Raw genomic sequence first — 27,379 nt, 5'->3', positions numbered from 1 at the left:
AAGACCCCTCCACACTCTGGTGTTGGCGGTGGAACAACCAAAAGCACGAACCGCCCCCTACACGAAGAACAGTGCTCTCCTTAAAAACAAAAGCCCTTTTTATGTGAAAAGACCTCTTTGCCCTTCTCTTTTCTCCTATTCCAAATTTAAGCAGAGGGATATATCCGTATCACTTGGTAAAGAATATAAAAGAAGATTAATAATCCGAGGATGAGTGTTTTTATCTGAATTCGATGAAGATGTATTACTGATAAGCAGAGCCGTATCTATGTTCGACAGGACCTGAAGCGTATACTAAAAAATGACTCTTTTGCTACGATAACTAATAATAAAGTTCAATTTACAAATAACATATTTACTAAATATATAAATAAACTTAAAATAAATATATTACATCAATAAAAAGTTAATAAATATTTAAAATAATTATATAAACACTACTCGTCTAACTATTTTAGAGATAAAAATATTTATTAAATATACATAATTCAATTGTCGAACTCTTTCTTTCTCAATCAATAACATTGATAGTCCATTTAGTGTATCCTGTAACACTGAAACCAATGCGGTGGCCACAGGCAGTAGCAAGGCAAAAAGTAGTGACCACCATATGTAATTAGGTCGCAGTTCGCACAAGCGACTGAGATAGCGTGCGACAGCCCCGTGTTACGCAATTAGGTCACACAAGCAAAGGCTAACCGCCAGCCCGTGTCAAGTGAGATAACCACTGCGAGAATCGACGTGATTAAGTCACACAAATGATCCTTGTTGCACAATTAGGTTACAATTAGTGCCACGTGTTGCAAGACGAAGAAGATGATCGAAGAAGAAGATTATGACTACCTCTTGTTATGTAGATCTGTGCCTTGGTAGAAAGAACGTCGTAGAAGAAATCGCGTGCAAAGAAGAGCAACACCGGAGAAGAAATTGCGTGCAAAGAAGAGTCATGCGTCGGTGCGTGCCTCGGAGTCGTGAGAATAGGTTTAACGACCATTTAAGGTCCATGTCTCTCATTTTTTTTAGTATAATTAAAAAAAAAAGGTCCTTCATTGGGTTGGGCCCTGAAGCGGTTGCCTCTCTGGCCTCATGGAAGTTACGACTCTGCTGATAAGGTGGCTTGCACGCTGAACTGGAGGACCTCGAAGTGGGGAAGTCTAAAGTTCCGAGCTAGTTGCCACGTCACATAAGACAAGGATGAGTCCCCAACATAGTTATTTCAACATTTAAGTTAGTTTTAAGATTAAATCCAAGTAACTGTGAAAACAGTGGTCATGTATAGTGAAAATAGTTGGAGAGCCCCTTTGTACTTGGAGAATGGACCCCTTATATAACACCATTACTCTTGGCTCATGTAACAAGGCATCTGATCACAATAAGGTAATCCATCCTGCCATTATGCCTAAATGGTATCTGATAGCCCCATCGTAGGGATGATAGAGATGTATATTATAGCCCATCATAGGGATGATAGAGATGTATATTATATTGACTACAAAGATACACTTCCCAAATCTTCTGATAAACTTCTGTGTGACATTAAATGAGATAATGAGTTGATGGGCCAAATAGATTAATGGACCTTTAGTTGATATCCTTTAGTAGTGAACACATGTCATTTAAAAGAAGACCTTGTGGGTCCGTAAATGAGAAATTTGAACTTGGATGGGCCTTCAAGGGGTTTGAGGTCTTAATGGACCCCTAGTGGAATCACCTTTGTTGGAGTCCAATTGGACCTGGCGTACCACCATGTCCAATCGGCTTCGGGAGGTTGAGCGTCCGTGAGGTTTTTGTGGAGAGGTAGAACTTTTAACAGACTTATAGCGATGTTTGACGACTCAACTACCTGACATGTCTTAGCCACTTGGCGGCTCAAGAAATCTGTGCCACACAACGTCCGATCGGACTTTGGGAAATTATGCCCCTTGAAAGTCTCAGAGAGAGGCTAGACCCATTGGACCCATAGAACGTCCGATTAACACCATCCGATCTGTATTGTCAATGAAACTTTTTGTATGCTCATCGGAGGACTTGGGACGCTTGGCTTCATACGTTGGGCTTCATGGTCGTTACAAATGTCTAATGTCTGCTCGACTTCATCCGATCAGACTCGGGGGAATTGCGCCCCTCTCCCTTCTAGGGTTCTGCTCGTCTGTCCTATTGAACTTCAGGAGCTAGCTTGAAACCCAGATACTTAAGTTGACCTTTATTAGAATTTAACCTCCATGTCACCTAGTAAACTTAATTTTACTGGTGAGGTCCTATGTTATTCACCATATCAACGAGGTACGGTCAGGCCCGGCTCAAGGCATAGGCCATTAAGGCCTATGCCTAGGGCCCCAATTTTATTGGGGCCCATTAATTAATTAAAGATATTAAAAAAATTAAATTAGCATCATCAATATTAATTAATTATAAATGTCTTGCTAATTCATTAATGACACCTTGTCAATTAATTCATTATCGATTCCACTTCCTATTTATACTTTCCATTGGGCCCATTGATTAATTAATTAAAGATATTAAAAAAAATTAAATTAGCATCATTAATATTAATTAATTATAAATGTCTTGTTACTTCATTAATGACACCTTGTCAATTAATTCATTATCGATTCCACTTCCTATTTATACCTTGTACTTATCTTTATTTTCTCATTAATTGCCTACCATAATTTTATATGAGATTTTATTCTACCTTAAATATAATTCATTTTTAAATTGACATATTTCTTTCTTTTTTTATTATTACTTGGATTCCCATTTTATTTTACAATTAGTAATACTATTTTTACAAAACCTAATGAATTCTTTTCTCCTCAATATTTCTTAAAAATCTTAATAGTTTTATCATCAGTGCATTGTGCCATTTTCTTTTTTCATCAGCGATTTTACATGTTTCTCCTTCCTCACCGATGACACTTGCAGAGAACGTCCTTCTCTTCCTTTGTCGATAATATTTCTTCCTCGCTCTTTCTTTTTATTTCTCGATAATAATATGAATTAGAGATTTTTTTATCATAAAATTCAAAGTAAAATGCATTAGCAAAAATAAATTTTTTAAAATTAAAATTAATAAAGTCTATTTGACATTCTAACTAAAAAGATTAAATAATTAATAATTTTATTAATAAAAAATAAAATTATTATCAAAATACCCGTCAGAAAACTAAATTTTATATAAAAAATTATCTTTTTTTTTAAAATATTTAATTCTTTTTAATAACTAATTTTAAAAATATTTATTTTAAATTATTATTTTCGGTCCCAAATCTAAATGAAAAATGTTAAAAAAAAAAATTAAAAATAGATTAAAAAATTTTGTTTTTTTAATTTTTTTGCCTAGAGCCTCAAGGAATCTTGAGACGGCCCTGGGTACGGTGATTTTCTCTAATAATCTTTTTCATTCCAAAAGCATTCCTACTTCTCTCTTCCACCGTTTAAACATGGGAGGCACTACGTCGGAACAGTCCGACTTTCATTCCAAAAGCATTTCTACGTTTTCTCTTCAGTTGAAACTTGGAGATCGAAGAGACTACGACAGACAGAAGAAAAATCAAACGCCTAGGCGACAACGAGCAACGCTGGACAACGGACATCCAAATTTCACCATTAATTATTGCACAGAGGACCCCAAAATTCAAGAGAAAAACAATTCTTAGCATAAACTTGTTCTCTTCGATTTACGAGGTACAAACGACGCAAATTCTCCATTAATCATCATCTATATAAATCGTTTCCTGCTTGAAGAGGCCGCCAAAGATCTTCTTCACCTCAGGCGACGCTTCCGGCTGCTTAGTCTTCGGCTTCTCCGGCGGGGGAGGTCGCTTCACCACGGCCTTCTTCGGCGGCAGGCTCCGCGCCTTGGCCTGTCCCCTCACGGTGGCGACCTGCGTCGTCGTCTTTATCTTCCCCTCCGCTGCGCCATTCGTGGTCACCGCCACCACCGTCGCCAGCTGCGAGCTCAACTTGTCCCAGGAGAACTCGCCGCCGGCGAGCCCCTTGGCCCTGGCAAGCAGGCCGTCGAGCGACGCGCCGGCGTCCTCAACCAGCTGCCGGGCCTCTTTGCTCGCTGTGGCGGCGCGCGTCTTCTTCTCCTCCAGCTTCTGCGCCTCCTCCTCAATCTTCTTCTTCTTCGCCGTCGCCTCCCGGGCTTTCTCATTCGCCGCCTCCTCTGCTTCCTCCTTCGCCTTCGCCTCCGCATACACCTTCCGTCTGCCGTCTTCCGGTATCACACTGACAAAATTTACACATTATTCCTATGAACAAACGAGTCAAACGACAGAATCGACCATCAAAATTGCTTTTTTAGGAGTTTAACTACCGGAAGAGTTCTTCCACACTCTTCGATGTCGCCGACGGACTCGAGAAGACTTCAACAACCTGAAGATCATGAACAAAAATGGCAGTGTTGGAGAAAATTCTTGATTGTCAAAAAAAGGAAAAGGGAAAGAGATGAGAGCAGATTCCGTACTTTGTTCTCGGCAATGGCAGTGTTGGAAAGGACATCTGCGACTAATCCGGCGATCTGCAATCTCGATACCTTGAATTCGCCGGTTGTAGCTCCGATGGCTTTCCCCTCCTCCGCCACCGTCAATGCGTACGAGCTCTCGGCCGCGTAGTCGTCGGTGAGCGCCGCCCTGATCACGGTGTAGTTCAGGTCCAGCTCCGCCATCTTCCGGAGCAAGTCCCCCAGCGTTAGCGATTGCCCCTGCGCGAAGAGGTTGGAGAAGAAGGAGGTAACGCCGTCGAGCACGTTGCCGGTGGACTGCACCGGGAACCCGCCGGGCCCCGCGTTGTAGACCACCGCCACGTGCCCGACTCCGGCGAGCTTCGCGGCGCGCACCACCTCGAGTGCCTCGTTCGTAGTCAGCTCTGCCGTGGGTCCCTTCTCGGCTGCGCCCACCGTGACCACCACCTTGGCGGCGGGGCCGATCGCCTTGGCGATGGCCGCCGCGTCGTCGGACGGCGACTCCACCGCGTTGAGCCGCTTCGATTCCTCCGGCGAGATGATCTGCGGCGTAAAAATTAGATTTTTTTTTTCCTTTTTTTGGAATCGAAAAGAAAAGTTGGTATTTTGCTAGGCGGACCTTGTAGGCGGCGGCGAGGCGGGCGACGTCCTGGGCGGCGGCGAGGTCGGAGACGCCAGCGCGGACGGAAAATCCCTGGCGGAGGAGGGCCCACGCAATGCGGGCGCCGGCCTGCCCGGTAGCGCCGGCCACGAAGACGGAGCGGGGGTCCTTGCGGCGGGCGCCGGCGAAGAGGGGGGTGGAGGGGCCGGTAGCGATGGCAGGGACGAGCGACTTTGCGTCGGGGAGCTTCCCGAAGTCGACGAAGAACCGGTTGGGTTTGGGCGCCTCGTCCCCCGGGGCCGAGGGGTCTTCCTTGGGCCGTCCGAAGCTGAAGAGGTTCGGCCGGGGCTGCGCAGAGGCGACGGTGGCAGGCCTCGTCGGCTTGGAGTAGAGGCGGAAGGAGTTGGAGGTAAGGGCGGGAGCCATGGTGGTGGAATGGGGGGCTTCTCCGGCGATGGCGGGAGATAGATTGGGTGTATAGATGTCGTGCGAGTGTATCGGCCAATGGAATGAGTCCACGTCAGCGTTATCTTCACGAAGAGTATGGAGACCAGACGTTGGATCGAGTCGAATCCGGATTTTAAAGTGGTTGATATTTCCAATTACGTGGACCCCAATTTCATTATCATGAACAGTTGTTTCACTTCATCGTTTAATCTAATCCTTAATCGTAATTTAATCAACACGTATATTTAAAGCTAAATTATCATTCTTGTTGACTAGTATCCACAATACACAGTAAGGATATTTCACGTCATCAATTAAATATTTTATTATTTAATATTTTATAATTAAATATTTTACTAAATATTTATAAGATCCCTATTAAATATTTCTAAATTCTATCATTAAATATATATTTTTAATTTTTAATTTTTAATTTTATTTTAAAAAGTAAAGGAAAAAATTACTAAATATAATTCCATGACCGGAGATTTAATTACTTGCGATTAAAAGATATTTTAAAAAATATCCTTTCTAAATATCATTGCAAAATTGAGAGATATTTTATTCTTTTTATTTCTAGATATAACTTGAGTAATAATTAACCATTTACAATTTTTAAAGATAAAAAATAAATAAATTTTCGGATGTAACTTTGGACATCTCTTTGCTCAAAGTGAAATTCTTTGAAAGTCAAATCGTCCATTTTCTTTCTCATTTTATTTTAGTATTTAATAGAATTTTGACATAATTAAGATAAATATTTTTTTTATATGTTAGTCATTATTTTAAATATTAATAGTCATTCATGATTTACGTCCTCTGTATTAACCATAAGATAAGTTAACGGAGAACGCTAGGATAAATATATTCATCTTATTACCATCATATTTTAGGATTTACTAAAATAATGTTGAACCGTTTACGTCAATCCAATAATATTCTGATTTCCAAAACCTAGCAATATAATAATATTGAACTTTAAAAATCAATACCAAAATAATATTGAACTTTGAAAATCAACAAAAAATGGTGCTAGATCCTTTAAAATTAACACCACAGTGTTATGATTTCTCGAACTACCAAAATAATATTGAACTTTGAAAATCAACACAAATATGGTGCTAGATCCTTTAAAATTAACACCACAGTGTTATGATTTCTCCAACTCAAAAACATAGTGGTGTTAAATTTAAAAATCAACACCAAAATATTGTGACCTTCAATCCAATGCTGTTAAGTTTCTGCATTACCCATGAGTCCCACCATATTAATGTTTTTTTTATATGGGTAGAATCTATTTTAAAGTATTTAGCTCCAAATGACACAAAGCCATAAGTTCATACTCATGTTGTCGGTACCAAAACACTAGCTAATCAAATATATATTTTAATATTAAGAAAGATTTAAAGTTTAGAGTTATTATGATCTAACAAGCTTAATTAAGTATACAAGAAAGTTCTAGTTGAGGTTAGGTAAAGAAATCCTGATCGAAGGGACCGAGCAGAAGTCTTGCAAGATCGAGGACATCGGGCAGAACCCCTAAAACCCCTAGGGTCACGAACATCAGGCAGAAGTCTAGGTGGGCGAGGATCAGATGTCTAGCGGGAAGTCTCAAAGGTTAAGATCAGATGCTGAGAAAAAGTTTAAATAGTTCAGGAGGACCGAATGTTTAGCGACAGACAAACTCTCCTAAGAGGAGTAGATGAGAACGCATTCTCCATTAAGGGAACAATAGGCGTAGGTTTGAGTTAGGATTTTAGTGTAATCTGAAAGTCATAATCGGATAGTTCTGAGATTGTCAAAAATATTTTTGTACTTGTATTTCAAATTATGTCTGTTATGCTAACTTTATGATATAGGAAATCAAAGCTGGAGTTAGGGCATTCCAGATGCTCAAAGGTCTAGGCGACCAGAAAGAATCCAGACGCTCAGAATGGCCCGAATCCAGCCACGCAAGTAGCTAAGTTGGCATACCCTGATTGGCTAGCACATGTTAGACTCCAAGAACCTAGAAGGGATCCAGGTACCAAGGAATAGATAGAGGCAACTTGGATAGAGATTCATCGAAGTGCAGCCATGTCAGCGGCCCAGGCGCCTAGAAGGAATCCAGGAGCCTAGAGATGAATAATCATCGACAGAGTCGGATCAAATTAGGTCGACTCTAGGTGCCTGGAAGGGATCTAGGCGCTCGGAATGCTTTATAAAAGAAGGCTTTGACTAGCATCTCATACACTTTTCTTCTACAAACAAACAACTTCCAAGCTGCTCTAAACTTCTGTTACAATGCTGAAATGCTACTTCGACGACTATCTCAATGTAGATCCACTACATTAACGACCCCCCTAGTGTCGGCCCCACGGATATGGAGGGAGGTTCATGCAGGTACACAGGCATCAGACGCATGGTGGGGTAAACCCTATGTCGTCAGTTCTTGAGAATACTTTAAATAATTTAGTATTCTTTTGTAAACATTTATGTTATTAGTGAATTGACCAATGAAAGCATTCAACGAGTGTGAGTCTTATATCAATAGTCATCGGGATGTGAACCAAGTAAAAAGAAACGATGTCAACTTTGTGCTTGTTTATTTTATGTTTATTCTTTTCTGTTGTGTACTCTCGAAGTTTGACAAAAAAGTAAAAAAAAGTGACGCGTGCTATTCATCCCCCTCTAGCGCTTTCTTCAATCTTACACATACAAGAGGCTCAGAACCAGGATTAAACACCATCTCTACCTTCAATACACTCCTCTTCTACTTTATGCCTAAGTTTTAGTTTTCTAAATTTTCTAGGTCCATTAATGAGTTTCAACTAAAATCCATTGATGGTTGTATCCAGCTTTGATTGGACTCAATCCAAGTCTAGTTGATTTATGCATTGCCCTTGAGTCCCACCATGTCTTAAAGTCTTAACTTCATGGCCTTCTTATCTATGCAAAATCTATTTACAAAAATTCAATCTGTGTGCCAATCGACACAGAGTCATAACTTCATGTAAGAGACTCAGAAGTATTGTTACATGCTATCTTTAGATTCCCTACACTCCCTTCTTCCACTCTATGTCTAGGTTTTAGTATTCCAAATCCTTGAGTCCTACTATGCCCTAAAGTCTCATCTTCATGCCTTTCTTACCTTACATAGCATGTTTATAAAAAATCAATCTATATGCCAATTGACACAAACTTATAACTTCATGTAGGAGGCTCAGAAGTAGGGTTGCATATCGTCTCTAGATTTCTCTATATACTCCCCTCTTCCACTCCATTCCTAAGTTTTAATATTTCAAAATTTTTAGGTATATCAATAAGTTTCAACAAAAACTCATTGATGGTCTTATTCATCTCTGATAAACTCAATCCAAGTCTAATAGTTCTCTACATTGTCTCTGAGTCCTACTATGCCCTAAAGTCTTCAACTTCATATTCTTCTTATTCGTGCATAACCTATTTAAAAAAGATTCGGCCGGTGTGTCAATTGAAACAGAGTCAAAACTTTATGTAGGAGGCTCAAAACTAAAGTTGCATGCCATCTCTACTTTCTCTACACTCCCCTCTTTCACTTCAAGTCTAAGTTTTACTATTCCAATTTTTTTTAGGTCTATAAATGAGTTTCAATTAAAATTCATTAATGACCTTATCCAACTCTGATCAGACTCAATCTAAGTCTAGTAGGTTTTTCATTACCTCTTACTCTTATGATACTCTAAAGTCTCAGCTTCATGACTTTCTTATTTGTGCGGAGCTTATTTATAAAAATTTAATTTGTGTGCCAATTAAGATAGAACCATAACTTCATATAGAAGGATTAGAAGTAGTGTTGCACACCATCTCTATATTCTCTACAATTCTCTCTTCTACTCTATGACCAGATTTTAGCATTTTAAATCCTCTATGTCCATCAATAAATTTCAACCAAAATCCATTGATGGCTTTAACTAGTTCTGATTAGACCCAATCTAAGTTTAGGAGATTTCTGTATTGCTCCTGAGTCTCACCATGTCCTAAAACCTCAACTTCGTACCTTTCTATTTGTGCATATTTTGTTTACAAAAATTTAACATGTATAAAGATTTTGGATAAAAATTTAGCCTTTTTATCAATTGATGAGTTGCATGTAAGATTTTAGCTTCTTGAGGATTTCACTTTTGGCGAGTTAAGAGAAGAGATTGTTAAATAATTTTTCCTGGAGCTATAGGGGATATTCTAAATTGAAAATTACAAAAATTTAACTTCAGACTTATTTATTAGATGACCTAATCATATAATCTCCGTCCGTCAGCTTTGAAGGTTAGGTCAAGCTGCTAGGTTGTCCGAGCATGAGTGGGATGCCGCTGGCCATATGCAGAGTGCTCCCAAATGCCACTAGGTCTGAGCATCTTAAAGCTTCCCGACATCGAGTGAGAAGCTAAGTACCAAGTCACCCAAGTGACAAGTTGCCCGAGTGGGTTGTCAACTTAGCTGAATGCTCGAACTACCGAGTCACCCGAGTGCCAAGTCACTCAAGTGGGTTTCCCACTCATCTAACTGCCCAAGTTGCCGTGTTTCCCAAGTGCTCCCAAGAGGACACAAAGTGATGCTGAGTCAAGATATAAGTCACCCGAGTAGGAAGATGTCAAGGCTTGTGTTTGACGTAGTTTTCTTGAAACAGATTCATCCTCCTTCGGTGATGCTATGAGGCCACATTGGATGTCTATTTCCCAAGATATAATGACTAGACTACAAACATAACCTATCATAGATTGTTTATGGTGAACTAATAGAATATCCAGTTCTATCATGAGTAGACTGCCTAGTGGGTGCACGACAGAGAGAAGATGAGGGGAAACTAAGGTGGAAAGTTTTGCTTGTTTTTCGTCATGTGCCCTTCTACATATGGTCACAGTTGTAGGATCGCACATCGATAGGGGGTGAATATCAACCATCTTTCTTTTCAATTTCATCATTCATTCTTTCTACTAGGTTAGTATACAACTGAATATAAATAAATAATAGAAACGAAAGAACACATGGGATTTACTTGGTTCCCAACCCCAAGGTCAGTATGTCCAAGGCTTAATCATGAGAGGTGTTCGTCCATTAGTGGTCTCCTTTTTAGAACTTTCCGAATGTGAAAAAACTCGTCTTATAGTTTAAAAAGCACAAGAAAATATTATAAATTAAAACACAACTTGTAAATAGAAAAACAAACAAATGATAGCGGTCGATCCAGAAGTCCTAAGTGTAACGCAGTGCACTCCTCTTGGAGCTTCCCTGGTCGCAAAGCTTCACCTTGTTGTCTTTTCTTTCGAACACAGAAATAGAGTGGTAGAAGAATTGTTGATCTTGAACTTAGAGTCTTCATCTCCTTTTATAAAGTTGGATCATATCCTTATCTGAATAAAGTCATATCTGGATCAAGCCTTATCTCTATCCACATCATCTGGCTTATCCTTATCTTCATCCAAACCATAAAGATGGATCAAATATTTTACCACATCATCTCATGTCAATATTTTTGGCAACTCAACAATCTAGACCAAACCCAGTCGGTCTATCGAACTGCTGGTTCGGTCTACTAAATCAGTTTGGATCCGATTCTACACGAGTTAAGTTCGATTCATCCATTTACATTTGTCTATTTTTTGTTTTTCTTCCAGCTCTAGGTTCTTGTAAAACAATCATATAACAACAAAGAAGCAACCTAAGCCTTAATCCTGTAAATATATTTGACCAACTAGACTTACCTTTTGTTTGAAAGTCCCTCCTCCAAGTCTATCAACTAAGGGTCAATCCTTTAGGATCAAGCCACACTCTTGTAATGTAGATCCCTTGCAACTAATAAGAGGGAGGAGAATTGCCCTACACAATAAAACAAACCAATACCTTTTTCAAACAATCGGGCTTAACACAATTACACCCTTAATTAAATAGAATAATAGAATCAAAATAAGTACGAGACAAGCAAGGTTTTAATTGGTTGGCAATAAGAAGATTGTTGTAGGAATAGTAAGCTTAGTAAGAGGTTAGTAGCGATCATAAAAAATTATGAATTAAAATGAGTTACATAGCGGAATAATGAATATGAAGAAAAAAAATGAGCGCTAACACAAGTAGTTTTTTACTTTGTTCGGAGCCTTTGGCGACTCCTACTCCAAGGTTTGCACTCATCGAGTGCTTTCATTGGACAATCAACTAATAGTTCGAATGATTACAAAATTTAAGTACAAGAATTATAAGAAAATGTTACCGATAAAAGAGAAAATAATTAAATAGATCTTGATCGCCGGTTGTCAGAGAAGCTTTACAGTGTCGTAGGAGCTTCTCTAGAGCATCACACAAGAGTGAAAGTTGTAGCAGATGATGATTTGAAGTTGTTGGTTGAAGGCCCTTATATAGGCCCATTCCGGATGCCTGGAACCCTTTCGGGCACCTGGACCATTGCTGACATAGTGATCTCTCGTTGAAACTTCATCCATGAAGTTTATCCACTTCCGGGCACTTGGACTGTTGACATGGGTTTGTCCAGTCATCACACTCCAACTCAGCTTCTGGAAAACTTTTCTGGTCTGAGCGCTTGGACCAACTCTCGGCCTCCGCCCAGGCGACGCTTGTGAACAGCTTCGGGTGCCCGAACTCCCTTTTTTCAACCTTTAAATTCCTGCAAAAAGGAATTAGTCCAGGTAAATAAAAATATATTTATCTTGTAAAATAGAGTTAGCACAACATTAATAGAATAGGAGTAGTAATTAGATCTTGTCTCCTCGAGACCAGGATCCAGTCAAGGTCACAACTTAAGTTTTTCAAATGGACTTAAGTTGGACCGACGCCTATATTTTCCTCAACCGGGAATGCGTCCTCATTGGATCTCTCCTCCAGTTGCTTACATCTTACTTACCAACATAACTTGTTGACTTGCCTTTGACCTACCAGGTCTTCCCGCCAGTTGTCAAGTGCACAAACCCAACTGGATTTCGATCAGTTGTCAGGTCCCATGGACCCAACTAGACTTTCCGCTAGATATCAGGTCTCATAGACTTATCTAGACTTCGCACTAGCTATTCGGTCTTAAGCCTGGTGTCAGGTCTTTCGGACCCATTAACTCTTGCATACTTAGTAAAGCAATTAGCTCATAAAACACTCTAACTTTAATTGACTTGCATTCATCAAAACCTTAGTTAGATCATTAGCGCAAATTGCACCAACAATTGCTACTCCAAGGAAAGTAGGCTCAGTAAGAAAATCTTCTTCTCGAATAAAATGTTGGAGGCGGAGAATCCTTGTACACAAAAATGAAGCTCAAAACTGAAAAACTGAATAGAACTTGAAGTACAAAGTGTGTTTTTCAAAAATAAGAAGATCATGGCTCTATTTATAGTCCACTGGGTGAAAACGACCATTTGCTGAAATGACACGGTCCAGGGGCCCAGATCCTTTCCGAGTGCCCAATGTGGCAAATCTTATCTCCTCGCAAATGACTACACAATGAGTAAAAGATAATATTTTATCTGGTCCGGGCGCCTGGAATAGCTCCGGGCACTCGGGCCGCCTTCAAACAAGGGCACCCATGAGGCGCCCCTGCCTGGACCAAAGTGGTCTGAGCGCCTAGAATAGCTCCGGGCGCTCGGACTCCAGTCAACTCAAGGTTGACTTTCTATCCAGGAAGTCCGCTTCGGCTTTGCTCACTTGGGTGATCTCGACCATCCGGAATAAGGTTCGCCCAAACATTTTTTCTGGCCTTTTCAAGCAACTTGTCGCTCCAGCTTCTCGTCCCTCGTAAATGTTGTGCGTTTCATTCTCGTCTGCCAGCGTACTCTTCTACAGTGCCTCATCCCTCGGATGAATCGAACCCGTCGACTCTCTCCCGTGCTGTCTTTCTCTCTAGCTATGTCTTTCGCTCATCTTTTTGTGCTCCTAAGTTTCTGCACACTTAGACACAAGCCATCAAAAGACAACAGGATCTAACTTGACTTTGCTGATCACATCAAAATTATCACGTGGTACTTACAATCTCCTCATTTTTTATGTGAACAATCCAAACTAAGTTAGGGTAAACCAAAAATAAATAACAATGAAATAACAAGTACTTAATATGTAATTTATAATATTTTAAAAAAATTTACCCTCTCCCTAAACTTAATCTCTAACTCTTCCCCTTTGATCATATTAAAAATAGTGAAATTATTATAAAATAATTTAGAAATAAATCTGAATTAATCTTTAAGGGTAAAAAAAATGACGAACATTAAAAAAATAAAATTTAAAGTTTGAAAATTTGAACTTTTTATGAAATAGTTTTGGAAAAATAATTTTAAATTTATTTTAAATTTTTCAAAAATTTTGAAAAGTTTATAACAGTTAAGATGACATGTAGGGGTAAAAAAAATGACAAACATTAAAAAAAAAAAAATTTAAAGTTTGAAAATCTGAACTTTTTATGAAGTAGTTTTGGAAAAATAATTTTAAATTTATTTTTAATTCTTCAAAAATTTTGAAAAGTTTATAACCGTTAAGATGACATGTTTAAAGCTGTGATAAAATTTTTGTGATAAAATTTTTGAAAAAAATAAAATTGATTTAAGTAATAATAAAATATTTTCTACATAAGGTTGTATTTTCTAAAAAAAATGCTTAAAAATAGTTTCTATGCTTAAAAAATCATGAAATTTTTTTTGAGAATGTAATAGGAGGCAGGATCTCCTGGACAACTTTTTGTGGTTCAGGGGATGTATCACTCGTATTTACGGCTGGATCATGGCCACGATCCAGCCGCAAATGGTTGCGAACCCTTCCTGGGTTCACCGTCCCCACTAGGTTATAGTTTTTGTTCAGAGCGGGTGGCTGGAGGTCGTCCGGAGGACACCCTCGCTTGGCACCCAGTAACCTGACCACTTATCCACAACCGGAGACCTCCGGACGACCTCTGGCTATCTGCTCCGAACAAAAACTATAACCTGGTGGGGGCGGTAAACCTAGGAAGGGATCACAACAATTTGCGGTCGGATCGCAACCACGATCCGATCGCAAATACGAGTGACACATTCCCTGGACCACAAAAAGTGGTCCAAGAGATCTGTGCTCATGTAATAGAGCAAGTATTTTTGTAACAAAATAAATTTTTAAAAAATAGATCTTTGGGAATTTTTAATATTAAAAATTAGTATTTGGATAACTAATTCATAGAAAATTCAATAACGGTTAAAAAAATGTTTGAAAATATTTTTTTTAGACAGAGAACACAATAAACTTTCATAAAAAAATAAAGTTTACAAAAATAATGCTGCAATATATTTTTAAATTAAAAAAAATGTAATTTTTGTTAAAAAAATTCATAAAAATTAATTCAACAGTAAACAAAATTTAAAATTTTTTATACTGATAAGTAATGGCACCCTCTTTCTCGGAAAAATTAATATCAAATTAATTTTGAAGAGAGATCATATGAAAAAACAAATGTTAGACAATTTTAAGCAAAAATTATGAATTTAAATTAAAAATAAAGCATGTATAATAATTTTTAATTTAAGCATGATTTTGGAACTCAATATAGGTTTCTACCTACTGGATTAATTAGACTTTTTTTTAGAATTTTTTTTTATGATAATTTTCTAATTTGGCCCATATGATATCTAAAATGGCAATTAAGTCTTTGATAATTTCAAATTTGTTAAACATGTGAGCATGCATAATTTTTCAATTTTTATCTTGTCAAAATCTTCTAATTGACAAGATGTTGCTAAGGTTATCTTTAATTTCTCATTTTCCTTTTTAAATTTTTTTTTTCCAATTTCTAATTTACAAGAATTTTTTGACAATATTTTTTTATAAATTTAAATAACTTATCGGAAGGTAGAGATCGTACCTGACTTACCTTGTCGATCTCATTATTTGATGCTCCCCTATAGTGCTACTTTCTTCTGATATTGCTCTCCTTTCATCGACAATGCTCATCTCGGATGAGCTTGCTTCTTCATCTTCTTTGTGACTTGCCATCAGCGCAAGTCTGACGTAGGGTTCAATTTCTGATTTTGATGTTTCGTCCCATGTCACTTTTAGGTTCTTGTGCTTCTTCAAGGTCAGTCTTTTGTCCTCGTCTTTATCTTCTTTTTTTTTTTTTTTTTTTTTTTTTCCAGTTTTAGGTAGTTGTCTTTGACGTATCCTTCTTCATTGCAGTGATAACATCTTACTTTCATTTTTCTTCTTTTAACCTACACTTGATTAAATTTATTCACTTTAAAGAATTTTTTAAACTTCCATTGTTGACTGGTCCCCTTAGCCGACGAGCACAGAAGCATTTTGTGCTTTCTGTGAATTTGGACCAGTCGACTGGTCTAAGTACCAGTCGACTGGTACCTTACATTCACTCCCACTCATCCTATTCGGAGTCGCCTTTGAAGCCCTCTTCCTCGGCCTTCATCCCACAGATGCACCCGAGCCCACGACTCCTCTCCGTGCCATCCTTCACATTGCCTTGAAGTCCGCTTCCCTCGGCTCCACTCCATTGCTCCTCGTCCGACGGTCCATCAAATGTCTTCCACACCATCCTTCACCGACTCAAGGATCCGAGCCCTAGGATAAGCTTTCCAATCTTGGCTGCACCAAGTTCCTCATGTGTTTTACCAAGTCCTGCAAGACTCAAACACATATGAAAGTCTAACTTAAACTCTTTGACACACACATCAAAACCATGATCATACCGATCAAACTTGGGTTGATTGCACCAACACTAAGTTCCTACACACTTAGACACAAGACATTAAAAGACAACATGACCTAACTTGACTTGGTTGATCACATAAAAACTATCATGGAGTACTTACATGTTAGTCTACTTGACCTAATATACTTACCTTTTCTTGAAGGTTCCTCTTCTAAGTACACTACCAAAGGGTCAATCCCTTATAATCAAACCACACTCCTATAAATCTACTCGACCTACTAAGTTTCGTGCTTGGACTACATCCGAGACTTTATCACCTAAGGCTTACTCCTTAGGATCTCCACTGCCTAGCTTTACTCACTAGGACTTCCTCCCATGGTTTCATTCACTAGGACTTTTTCCTAGTTTTACTCACTAGGGCTTAGCTTTACTTACTAGGACTTTGACCTTCTGACTTCACTCACAGAGCTTAGCTTCACTCACTAAGACTTTCACTTGCTAACTTCACTCACCAAAGCCTAGTTTCACTTACTAGGACTTTTCCTTACCTAACCTTTATTTAGGACTTCCTCTGCTAGTCATCAATCTTGACTAGACTTCTCCTTACTAGTCATTTTGCCAACTTTGACTTAACTATATTTCACTGTAGGTACCCCAAGGTAGTTTTGATATAGTTAATCGAGTTAATTTGAGTTTTGTGTGTATTTAATACCTTGTGTCTAAGTATGCAGAAACTTAGGAGCACAAGAAGTCGAGCGAAAGATGCAGCTATCAAGAAGGACGACGCAGGAGAGAGTCAACAGGCTCGGTACATCCAAGGGAAGAGGTGCTATGTAAGAGTATGCTGGTGGATAAGAAGGAAGCGTGCTGCATTTTTTACTGATGAGAAGCCGGAGCAAAAGGTTGCTCGAGGAGAAGGTCGAAAAATAGGTTCGAGTAAGTCTTATTCCGGATGGCCGAAATCACCCAAGCGAACATGAGCCAGATCGAAGGTGAACCGGACAGTTAACAAGATGTTGACTGTGTGAGTGCCTGGACCAAGTCCAAGCGCCTGAACCCCCTAGGGGCAGTGTAATGACCACCCTTCTCACTACTCTCTAAAGGTGTCCGTTACGTAACTACTATAGACTCTTACTTAACTAGTGTAACAAACTGTACTTAATTTGTTCAGAAAACATAAAATTTCGGCAGAGTATATGCAGTTCAACAGGACTAAAATACAATACAATACTCCAAAAATGAACATGCACATATATATCATAATAACAGAAACATATGAAACTATATCTCCATGCAAACACCAAAAGAAGGTACTTACTAAACTGAATTCATCTTAGCATGCAATCTAAAATAAAAATAATCTCAAATGACATGGAACTTAAGGTACAATCTCAAATGTTTCTTAACCACTAAAACACAGAAACTTAATAATGCCCCAAGTCTCTCCCATAGTCCTGGCATCACACATCCTTCTGCACCTCCTTAGCGCCTTCCTTTTCTATAGCTTTTCCTTTCCTTTATCTACAGTAAGAGGAAATGCAAACTATAAGCAAAATGCTTAGTAAGCGTTGTCTAACTCACAAAAACTCGAATGTGCATATAAATACAGAAATGCTAAAACTGAATCTGTAAGAAGAAAACTATTCATGCTCATCTAGTAGCAAAGCACTAAAATTTGCATACTCATGATATACAAGAATAAAACTGCATGCTGGAAGGCAAGACTAATCATGCTCAATAAACTAATCAGGAAACAAATAAAACTAATACTGCATGCTTCGAATTAAAAGGAACTAAACTTGCTGACTCTAAACATAAGTGAAGCTTGTTTCATTTGTTCCAAAAACTTATACTTTATTACTTCAAAATAATAATCAATCTCTTCTTGGGCCCAGGCTTAGTACCAATGCGTGCTCCCTAATAGAGACTGTGGTAGCTAGTCACCAGTCCTACGAGGGTAAAGACCTTGGTCTTACCAGGGCCAAGACCTTGGAATTGATCACCTGGATTTGTTTAACGACAACCTTGGAAGTCGGGTACTAGCCTTTTTAAAATAAAATACTTGTTATCTTGTAATATTCTTATAATAAAATGCCTTGGCATTTCTTGAGCACTTGGTGTGCTGCTGATCCCAATTCTTAAAATTTAGAAATCCTATCAAGACCTTGGTCTTTTCTTACTTATAGCTACTCATAATCCCCTAAACAGTTTAATAGAACACATAATCATTCCATTAAAATACATGGCTGCTCATGTTTGTTAAAATAGCAAGGAAAGCTAACTGTATGCTTCAATTTAAAGAGCTATTAGAAGCAGATGAACACATATATGCATATATATCAAAATCTGGAACATGATCAAGGACTATCCTGCTCACGGTAGCCACAAAAGAAAAGACACTAAACTGCAGCTAAGGGGAAAAAAATGAAACTTCGTGCTTACTGGAATAACCAACAGAATCTGAAAGGGCTAATATAAGCTCACAGCAGTAACTAAGGCTCTAAACAAAACAATCTAATAAAATTGTTCTTATTCCTTATATAGCAATGAAATTGAATCTAAAATCACATGCTCAGTTCTGTACACATATACATATCAATTCTTCACGCTAAAATACATTAAATCTGTACCCATGCATGTCATCACTTGAATATAACTGTTATACAAAAATGCAACTAGAGGAAGAATTTTCTACTAGGAACTAAAGAGGTAGTAACAACATATCTTCATGCTCTCTATCTGCCATGGAAGAAAATCGAAAATTCCAGCAAACTCCAAAGAAGAAAGCTTTGGAATTAAACATTCTTTACAGTAGCAATGAACCAAAAGGAACCTATATTTCTAGCAACCAAAATTCTAACATCATGTTTTGGAAACAAACAGAAAAACCTAAATAATCCCCCTTCCCGTTTCCTTCATGTAACCCACGGCAGAAACAAGGAATCCAAAATCGTATGCTAAATATAAGGGTTGTCCTGACTTGACAAAAAGAATAACAACAAAAGAAATACAACTCTTGAGGCATGCTGTGAGACAACAATACCTTATCAATTCACCTACAAGCAAGCTCTAAGATTTCATGCAAAGCTTCGGGAACAAGGAATAAACCTCGGAGCAATCCTACTATAGGTGAGTAGCAACTTACAATGGTTTCTTGGACTCCTAACCGAACGAGAGGTAACTAGGGCTTCGGATAGCTCAAATCTCTGACCTCTTCTTGTGCCCACAGACTCTCCTCGACGAGAGGATCACCACCGTGTGAAGAATCCCTCGGAGAACACCCTCGCCGGCCGCCGGAGACGATGCCCTAAACTCTTCTCTGTTTCCGCCTGAGCCACCGTCGCACACGAGGAAGAAGAGGTGAGAAGGAATTAGGTCTCGGGTTAATACCTAAGTTCTCTTCTTATAACTAGGGTTCTTATTCAATGCTATTCCTTAAATATATTTTGCTACCTATATGATCAGCATCGTCCGCTTGGACACTTGGTCAACCGAATTCGCTTAAGACTTGGTTCGGTCGGAGGTCGCGGGTTCGAACCTCGGCTAAACCTATTTATTTTTTGAAACTTCCTCCTCTTGGTAAAAATGTTAAACGAACTCCAAAAATTACATAAAAATACTCTAAAAATTTCTAAAAATATCTAGAATATTTCTAAGACATTTCTAAATATTTTTAATTACTATTAGGGCTCGAAATGAGGAAATTTGAGTTGTTACAGGCAGCCCAAGGTGCCTCCTCGATGCACCCTATTCTAAGGTTGGTCAACACGGTCTGGGCGCCCGGAGCTGTTCCAGGCGCTCAGACCAGATAAGTTTTATCCAGAGCAGCTGTTGCGATGTAGATAAAATTTTATCCACACTCAGGTGCCCGAAGGCCTTCCAAATGCCCTGAGCTGCCACATAAGCAAAAGGTCAGATTCAACCAGTAGGTTATAAATAGAGCCCTGGTCTCAGTAGTTCAGACAATCACTTGTACACGAGTTTATTTTCTGTTCTACTACTTTAATTATGTACTTCCAACGCTTGTAAGAGGCTTCTCTACCTACAATGAAAGGATAATTTGATTAGTACTTTCAACGTCTTGGATTAACAACCTTCTTGGTTGAAACCAAGTAAAAATCTATAGTTTCTTTTAATTTATGCATTTTAGTTTATTTTAATAAAGTGATTATCTTAATCAAACTATAAGATCGAGAAAGGTTTGGTTTTATTTTTAGAGCAATTAACCCTTCTTGTCTGCCACAGGGTCCTCACAAGTGGTATCAAAGCCAGACTCGCTTCAAAAGGACTAACTGCCATCCGAAGCAAAAGAAATGATCGGATCAGACATCTACCTACCAAAATTTGAGGGAGATTTCACGATGTGGAAAAAGCGCATGGAGGTATTTTTCAAAACCAATTTTGAAATATTACTAATTATAAAATACTATTTTGTAACACCTATTGATCAACATAGAGTCGAGAAAGAAGACTACACATGGACGAAGAAGGAATAAGTTGACTTCGTGGCTAATGGGAAAGCAGAGTTCCATCTGCTTAGTGTTCTTCCTGTTACAATTTGAGGGATATCTTAAGGCAATCTTCTTACATTTTATTTATTTATTTAATAAGTATAGATTTACTATTTAAGTGCATATTATATATTTGATTGTCTTAAACTCATTTACTAAATGTCCATAATGTAATTTATAGTATGAGAGAATTTGTGATTGGATCGCAACTAGTGATTATCTCTACATGTACAATTATAAATATATTGAAATTTCCCTAGTCGTCAAATTGATGTATTTAGACAGCATTAATTCTGTAAGACTAGCACGAGTTATACTCTTTGGTTCAGCCAAGCAACTATTTTCTCACTTGCTGGAGACATTGGGATGTCGAGAGTTAAACATGGATGCTGGTTATGGTAAATAGTTCATTGGAGTGACTCGCTGTAAGACTTTATATGGTTCTCTCTCTCTATATATATAGATATGTCTGTGAAGTTCTTACTACAACACTAGTGCAAGTTTCCTTTGACTTGAGGTATACAAGTCATCTTGGTCATGGAGACTTATACTTTGATATCTTAAGCAAGTATCTCATTGAGATGTGGACCCGGAATGATTGGGTATAAGTTGAAGTGCTTGAAGGTGTTTGGATAACCCACAGAGGATTCATCACTGCTTGTGAAGAGACGTATATCCTATGACCACTCGTTAGGATTATTACTCAAAGTCTTTGGCCAAAGCATCACATGTTAAGAATGCGAGACTCTTGTATACATGTACGAGTAATTTGAATCCGTAGAATGAGAAAGTATTACTTGGGCTAGGTGTGATGTAGTCAACCTAGTGGGGACAAGCCACATAGACCATGTCCTGAACTAAGTGAGTATAAGATGACTAAAAAGAACGAGGCACGATTCACTATAGCTGCTGAAGGGTTTAGAATTAATTCTAAGATCAACTATGATTTTTTCGGCTAATTGGAGATCATAATGTACTACTAGGAGCCACTCATGATCGTTCTATAATTAAGTAGTTAATTATGGATGACCAAGAAAAATCGGGAACCTATTGGGTCACACGCACTAACGAATCTCTAAAAGATGTAAAACAAGTTAAAGGATACGATTCTTAGATCAAGAGATAAATGTTTGGTTGGACCATACATAAAACAAATATGGAAATATTTGTTGCAATGGAAGCACGGATGGACCACATCTCTTATGGAAGAGTTGAACCATATTTGGTTTAATCATAAATTAGTCATGAACCAACTTGGTTTAGTTGTGAACCAAACTAAGGGATTAATGGACTAATTTTTTATTAAGGGATAATGAGTTGGATTTGGACTTTCTAATCTAACTCATTAATGAGGGCTATATAGTGATATGCTTGAGAGAAGATTATATACATGAGATCATTAATTGGCTTGTAAAGTTTTTGAAAAACCTTAACCCAATTTCTCTTCTCCTCTCCCTCTCCCCTCTCTCTTTGCCGCCGCCAACAAGGGGAAGCCCTTCCTCTTGCTGCCGTGACCACCCCAAGGAAGAAATCTCTTCCTTGTGTGCTTCTCTTCCTCTTCCTCTTGATCCCTCTTCTTCGATCGTGGCTAGTAACTTCTGAAGGAGAGACTTGTACTCAAGGAGTTGTCTTGAGGAGCTCAGCGTGGATACGAATAGAGGCAAGGTTTGACAACATCGCTACGGTTGATGCTCTTCTCATTACAGGTCATCCGTAAGGTACACCTAGCGTAAATTTACTCTCCATAAAAATTTAATTATACGATCATGTTTGACATGTTGTATCCTTGTATATGTGTGGTGTGTGTGATGTAATAATTTAGGAATTATTATTATTTTATTTTCTGTTGCGCATGTTCATGAAATGTATTTTAGCACACACCACATCGAGAATATCCCAACAGTGGTATTAGAGCCTTATCATGCTTCGACATAATAGTAAAATTATTTTATGGTTCATAATATGTGTTGTAATTAATTTTAGATTTTTTCTAGAATTATTAAGATTTTTCTATTTTTGGAAAGTTTCCTAAATTGTTAGAAAATTCCATTTTTAGAAAGTTTCTGTTATAATTTAAGAAAATTAAATTTAGAAATATTTTGTTAATTTATAAATTATCATTTATAAAATTTTAAAAATATTCTATTTTGAAAATTTTCCTAATTTGTTAGGTAATACCAAAAATATAGAAAGATTTTGATTTTTTTTAAAAAAAACTCTAGATCTGAGATATTCTAAATTGAATTATAGATTTAATATTTTTAAAATTTTTTTGATTTATTAAAATATTCTATTTTTGGAAAGTTTCCCAAATTGTTAGGAAATACCAAATTTGAAAATATTTAAAAATCATAAAAAATATAGATTTGAGATATTCTAAATTAAATTATAGAATTAATATTTTCTAAAATTTTTAGATTTATTAAAATATTCTATTTTTAGAAAATTTCCAAAATTATGAGGAAATGCCAATATTAGAAAGATTTAAAAAATCACAAAAAAATCCATATTTGAATTATTTGGAATACATTAAGAAATATTAATTAATTATTTTTTAAATGGTTAGGAAATTAATTTGGAACTTTGTTTCTAAAATAATTAAAAATTCTTGATTTATAGAAAGATTCTAGATGAGATATGTTAATTAAATTTGAAAATTGGTTTCATAATTTGATTAGATAAATCTTGATTTATTAAAATCAGGTTTATAATATTTTTTATTTCAAAAATAGAATTATAACATATGTAAATTTATGTCGAGAACATACATACGATGTAGATGCATTAATTATGACATTATTAGATTTTGTCATGCGTGTGATGTGATTAGATCTTACCATATGTACGATGTGTCATGCTATGCCATACGTGTGATGTGTCATGTCATCATTTATGCCATGCGTGCGACATGCCATATCATCATTTATGCCATGCGTGTAATTGTTGGTTCAGCGGAGGCCGGCAAGAGCGGGGTGAATTGCTTGAAAAAAAGAACTATACCCTCCTCGTGCTTTCAACTCAAAAATGCAATAGAAATAATAAAATAACTGAAATAAAAAAGCTGAAATAAAATAGAGACTCAACAGTTAACCTGGTTACAACCAAGAAGGTTGTTAATCCAGGGTGAAGAAAAGCGCACTAGAAAAAGTCTCCTTTACTGAAGGCGGAGAAGCCTTTTACACTCTAACAGCTCAGAACTATTGCTAGGAATGAATACAGAGTTGATTGAACAATTGATGATTAATTTCTAGCTTTTGGGGCCTTTATATAGCCTCTGGAAATTCTATCTCGGATGTTCAAGGCGCCTCCAATAGAGGTCCAAGGCGCCTCCATCGAGTGGGCGGATAAAACTTTATCTGAAAGCTCAATGGCCACTTTGGCCAGGTCCGAGGCGCCTCTAACAAGCATTGAAGGCGCCTTCAAGATGAAGGCGCCTTCAAGCTTTGATGAAGGCGCCTTGAGCTTGAATTCCAGCGCACTTTTTCCTTCGCTTTGACTTCCAAAGCTCCGTTCTTTTGGGTGATTACGACCAACCGAAATAGGGCTTACTCGAACCCAATTTTTTACCTTCTCCTCAAGCAACCTTCCTCCCCTGCTTAACATCCCTCGAACACCGTGCACGTTCTTCTCGCCCACTGGTGTACTCTTCCGCAGCTCTTTCGTCCTTCGGACGCACCGAGCCCGTCGACTCCCTTCCCATGCCGTCCTTCTCGCTAGCTGCGTCTTCCACAAAACTTCATGCACTCCTAAGCTCCTGCACACTAAGACACAGGGATCAAATACAAAGCAGGACCTAACCAACTTGGTTGATCACATCAAAACAACCACGGGGTCCAACAATCTCCCCCTTTTTGATGTGTATCAACTCAAGTTCAGGTTAAGGTTAAAAATAGACAAAAAGTAATTAAGTAACATATTAAGCATAAATTTACAATAAATACAATTGCAACTATTTAATTAAGAGTTTAAACAGAATTTTTAAATTTTTTTTAAACTCAGAGTTTAAACTCTCTCTCCCCCTAAACTTGTACCTATCTCTCCCCCTTTGATCACAGCAAAAACGGAGAAAAAAATAAGAGAATATGAATTTTTGTAATATTCCAAAAAAAATTTCTACGTAAACTGAATTTTTTAGAATTTTCAAAAAAAAATTCTAAGCAAAAATGAATTTTTAGAGTTTTCCAAGAAAGTATTTGAAAAACTTTCAAAGCATTATTTAATTCTAGTTTTAATTCTTTTTCAGAAATTAAACATTTTATTTGAATATTTCAGCTTCCAGATCGTGGTGAGGTACTAGGCTTTCTTGGTTATTGGAGCAACAACCACTTCCTTAGATAAAGCTTCATAAAGAAATTTTAACGTTTAATTTTCTTGCTGGAAGTTTTAATAAAAGAAATTTATTCTAATAAGGCTTTTGGAACATAATAGAGGTTCCTTCCTACTAGATTAGTCAGAAACTTAGGGGGTATATAATTCTTGGGAATTTTCCTAAGTTGACCTTGATGATGTTTAACATACCAGTTTAATTTTCCATAAATCTTAAGTTTTGACTTTTGAAAGATATTTGTTTTAAAACATGCATCAGTCTTCGTTTGTTCAATTTCATCTTTCAATTTTGCATTTTCTAATTTCAAATGTTCATTTTCCTTTTCTAATTTATCTAACTCTTTAGAAAGGGCTTTAATAAAGCGAAAGGACTAAGTAGGGGTAAGATTATGCACCTGACTTACCTAACGTGGTGATGCTCCCCCTTCACTACAGCTTTCCTCTTCTGATGTTCCTCCCCCTTCATCTATGCTCATTTCTGAGCTTGACTCTTCTTCCAGCTGATGGTTAGCCATTAGCGCTAACTCCGAGAATTCTTCGACATCTGATTCGGAGGATGAGTTTGACCATGTGGTTTTCAGGTTCTTGTGTTTGGAGAAAGATTGTCGCTTTTCCTTTACTTATTCCTTTTTCTTCAAGTTTGGGCAGTCATCTTTGATGTGCCCTTCTTCGTTGCAGTTGTAGCTACGAACCGTTCTTCTCTTTCGCTCATGCCTCTTTGTCTGCGATCTAAATTTATTAGAATTAAAAAACTTATTGAAACGCTTTACCAGTAGTGCCGCTCCCGATTGGTCGATCGAGGCTTCGGAGTCATTATCGTTTGTTCTTACCTTTAAGGCAATGTTCTGACTTGTTTTCTCCACTTCATTGGGCTCTGCAATCCGAGATTTGTGAAGTTCAAAAGTTGAAAATAAATTTTCTAAAGTACTTACCTCGAAGTCCTTAGAGATGTAGTACGCATCTACTAAGGAGGCCCACTTAGGAGTTCTCGGGAAGGCGTTGAGCGCGTACCGGATCGAGTCCTGGTTTGTTACTTCTTCTCCAAGGTTGCTTAGTTGAGTTATTAGCTCCTTAATCCTTGCTTGGAGTTGCGCTACCTTCTCGCCATTGTTCATCCGGAGGTTCGTAAGCTAGGTTCGGAGCATGTCACACCTTGCTAGCTTTGCTTCTGAGGTGCTTTCGTGGAGCTCCAGGAATTTATCCCAGAGGTCTTTGGCGGAGTCTTAACTTCCGATCTGACTTACCTCCTGGGGTGGCAGAACACTGAGCAGGTGAAATTCGACCTTTCCATTGGCCACGCAATCGGCCTGCTCCTTCTTCGTCTAGTTGCACTCTTCTTTATCTTTTGGCGCTGCATATCTATACTTCATTATTAAAAGTATATCAAATTCAGTTTTAAAAAATACCTCCATTTTTCGCTTCCAAGTAGCGAAGTCTCCGTCGAACTTCGGGGGATGAATATTCACGCCGGCCATCGTCCTGATTTTTGTGCTTCAGTTGGCGGTTAGTCCTTCTGAGGCTGTTGGGCTCTGATACTACTTGTTGGTTCAGCGGAGGCCGGCAAGAGGGGGGTGAATTGGCTGAAAAAAGAACTATACCCTCCTCATGCTTTCAACTCAAAAATGCAATAGCAATAATAAAATAATTGAAATAAAGAAGCTGAAATAAAACAGAGACTCAATAGTTAACCTGGTTACAACCAAGAAAGTTGTTAATCCAGGGCGAAGAAAAGCACACTAGAAAAAGTCTCCTTTACTGAAGGCGGAGAAGCCTTTTACATTCTAACAGCTCAGAACTATTACTAAGAATGAATACAGAGTTGATTGAACAATTGATGATTAATTCCTAGCTCCAGGGGCCTTTATATAGCCTCTGGAAATTCTATCTCGGATGTTCAAGGCGCCTCCATCGAGTGGGCGGATAAAACTTTATCCGAAAGCTCAACGACCACTTTGGCTAGGTCCGAGGCGCCTCCAACAAGCATTGAAGGCGCCTTCAAGATGAAGGCGCCTTCAAGATGAAGGCGCCTTCAAGCTTTGATGAAGGCGCCTTGAGCTTGAATTCCAGCTCACTTTTTCCTTCGCTTTGACTTCTGAAGCTCCGTTCTTTTAGGTGATTACGACCAACCGAAATAGGGCTCACTCGAACCCAATTTCTGGCCTTCTCCTCGAGCAGCATTCCTCCCCAGCTTAACGTCCCTCGAACACCGTGCACATTTTTCTCGCCCACTGGTGTACTCTTCCGCAGCTCTCTCATCCTTCGGACGTACCGAGCCCGTCAGCTCCCTTCCTGTGTCGTCCTTCTCGCTAGCTGCGTCTTCTGCTTGACTTCCTGCCCTCCTAAGCTCCTGCACACTCAGACACAGGGATCAAACACAAAGCAAAACCTAACCA

General features: G+C 38.2%; 1 protein-coding gene across 1 annotated transcript; it reads right to left on the bottom strand.

Moving 5' to 3' along the window:
- Positions 1–3,591: 3,591 nt before the first annotated feature.
- On the bottom strand, positions 3,592–5,555 carry LOC122052190 (protein PLASTID TRANSCRIPTIONALLY ACTIVE 16, chloroplastic-like). The gene is made up of 4 exons (XM_042613598.1): positions 5,088–5,555; positions 4,472–5,011; positions 4,322–4,380; positions 3,592–4,233 (listed from the first exon to the last, which is right to left on the bottom strand). Exons 1-4 carry the CDS (start codon positions 5,493–5,495, stop codon positions 3,711–3,713), a joined length of 1,530 nt encoding a protein of 509 aa, XP_042469532.1. The 5' UTR covers positions 5,496–5,555; the 3' UTR covers positions 3,592–3,710.
- Between the last annotated feature and the right edge of the window lie 21,824 nt (positions 5,556–27,379).

Source organism: Zingiber officinale, chromosome 3A (assembly GCF_018446385.1).
Source record: "Zingiber officinale cultivar Zhangliang chromosome 3A, Zo_v1.1, whole genome shotgun sequence".
Taxonomy (NCBI): domain Eukaryota; kingdom Viridiplantae; phylum Streptophyta; class Magnoliopsida; order Zingiberales; family Zingiberaceae; genus Zingiber; species Zingiber officinale.
This window is presented reverse-complemented; position numbering and strand designations above follow the sequence as displayed.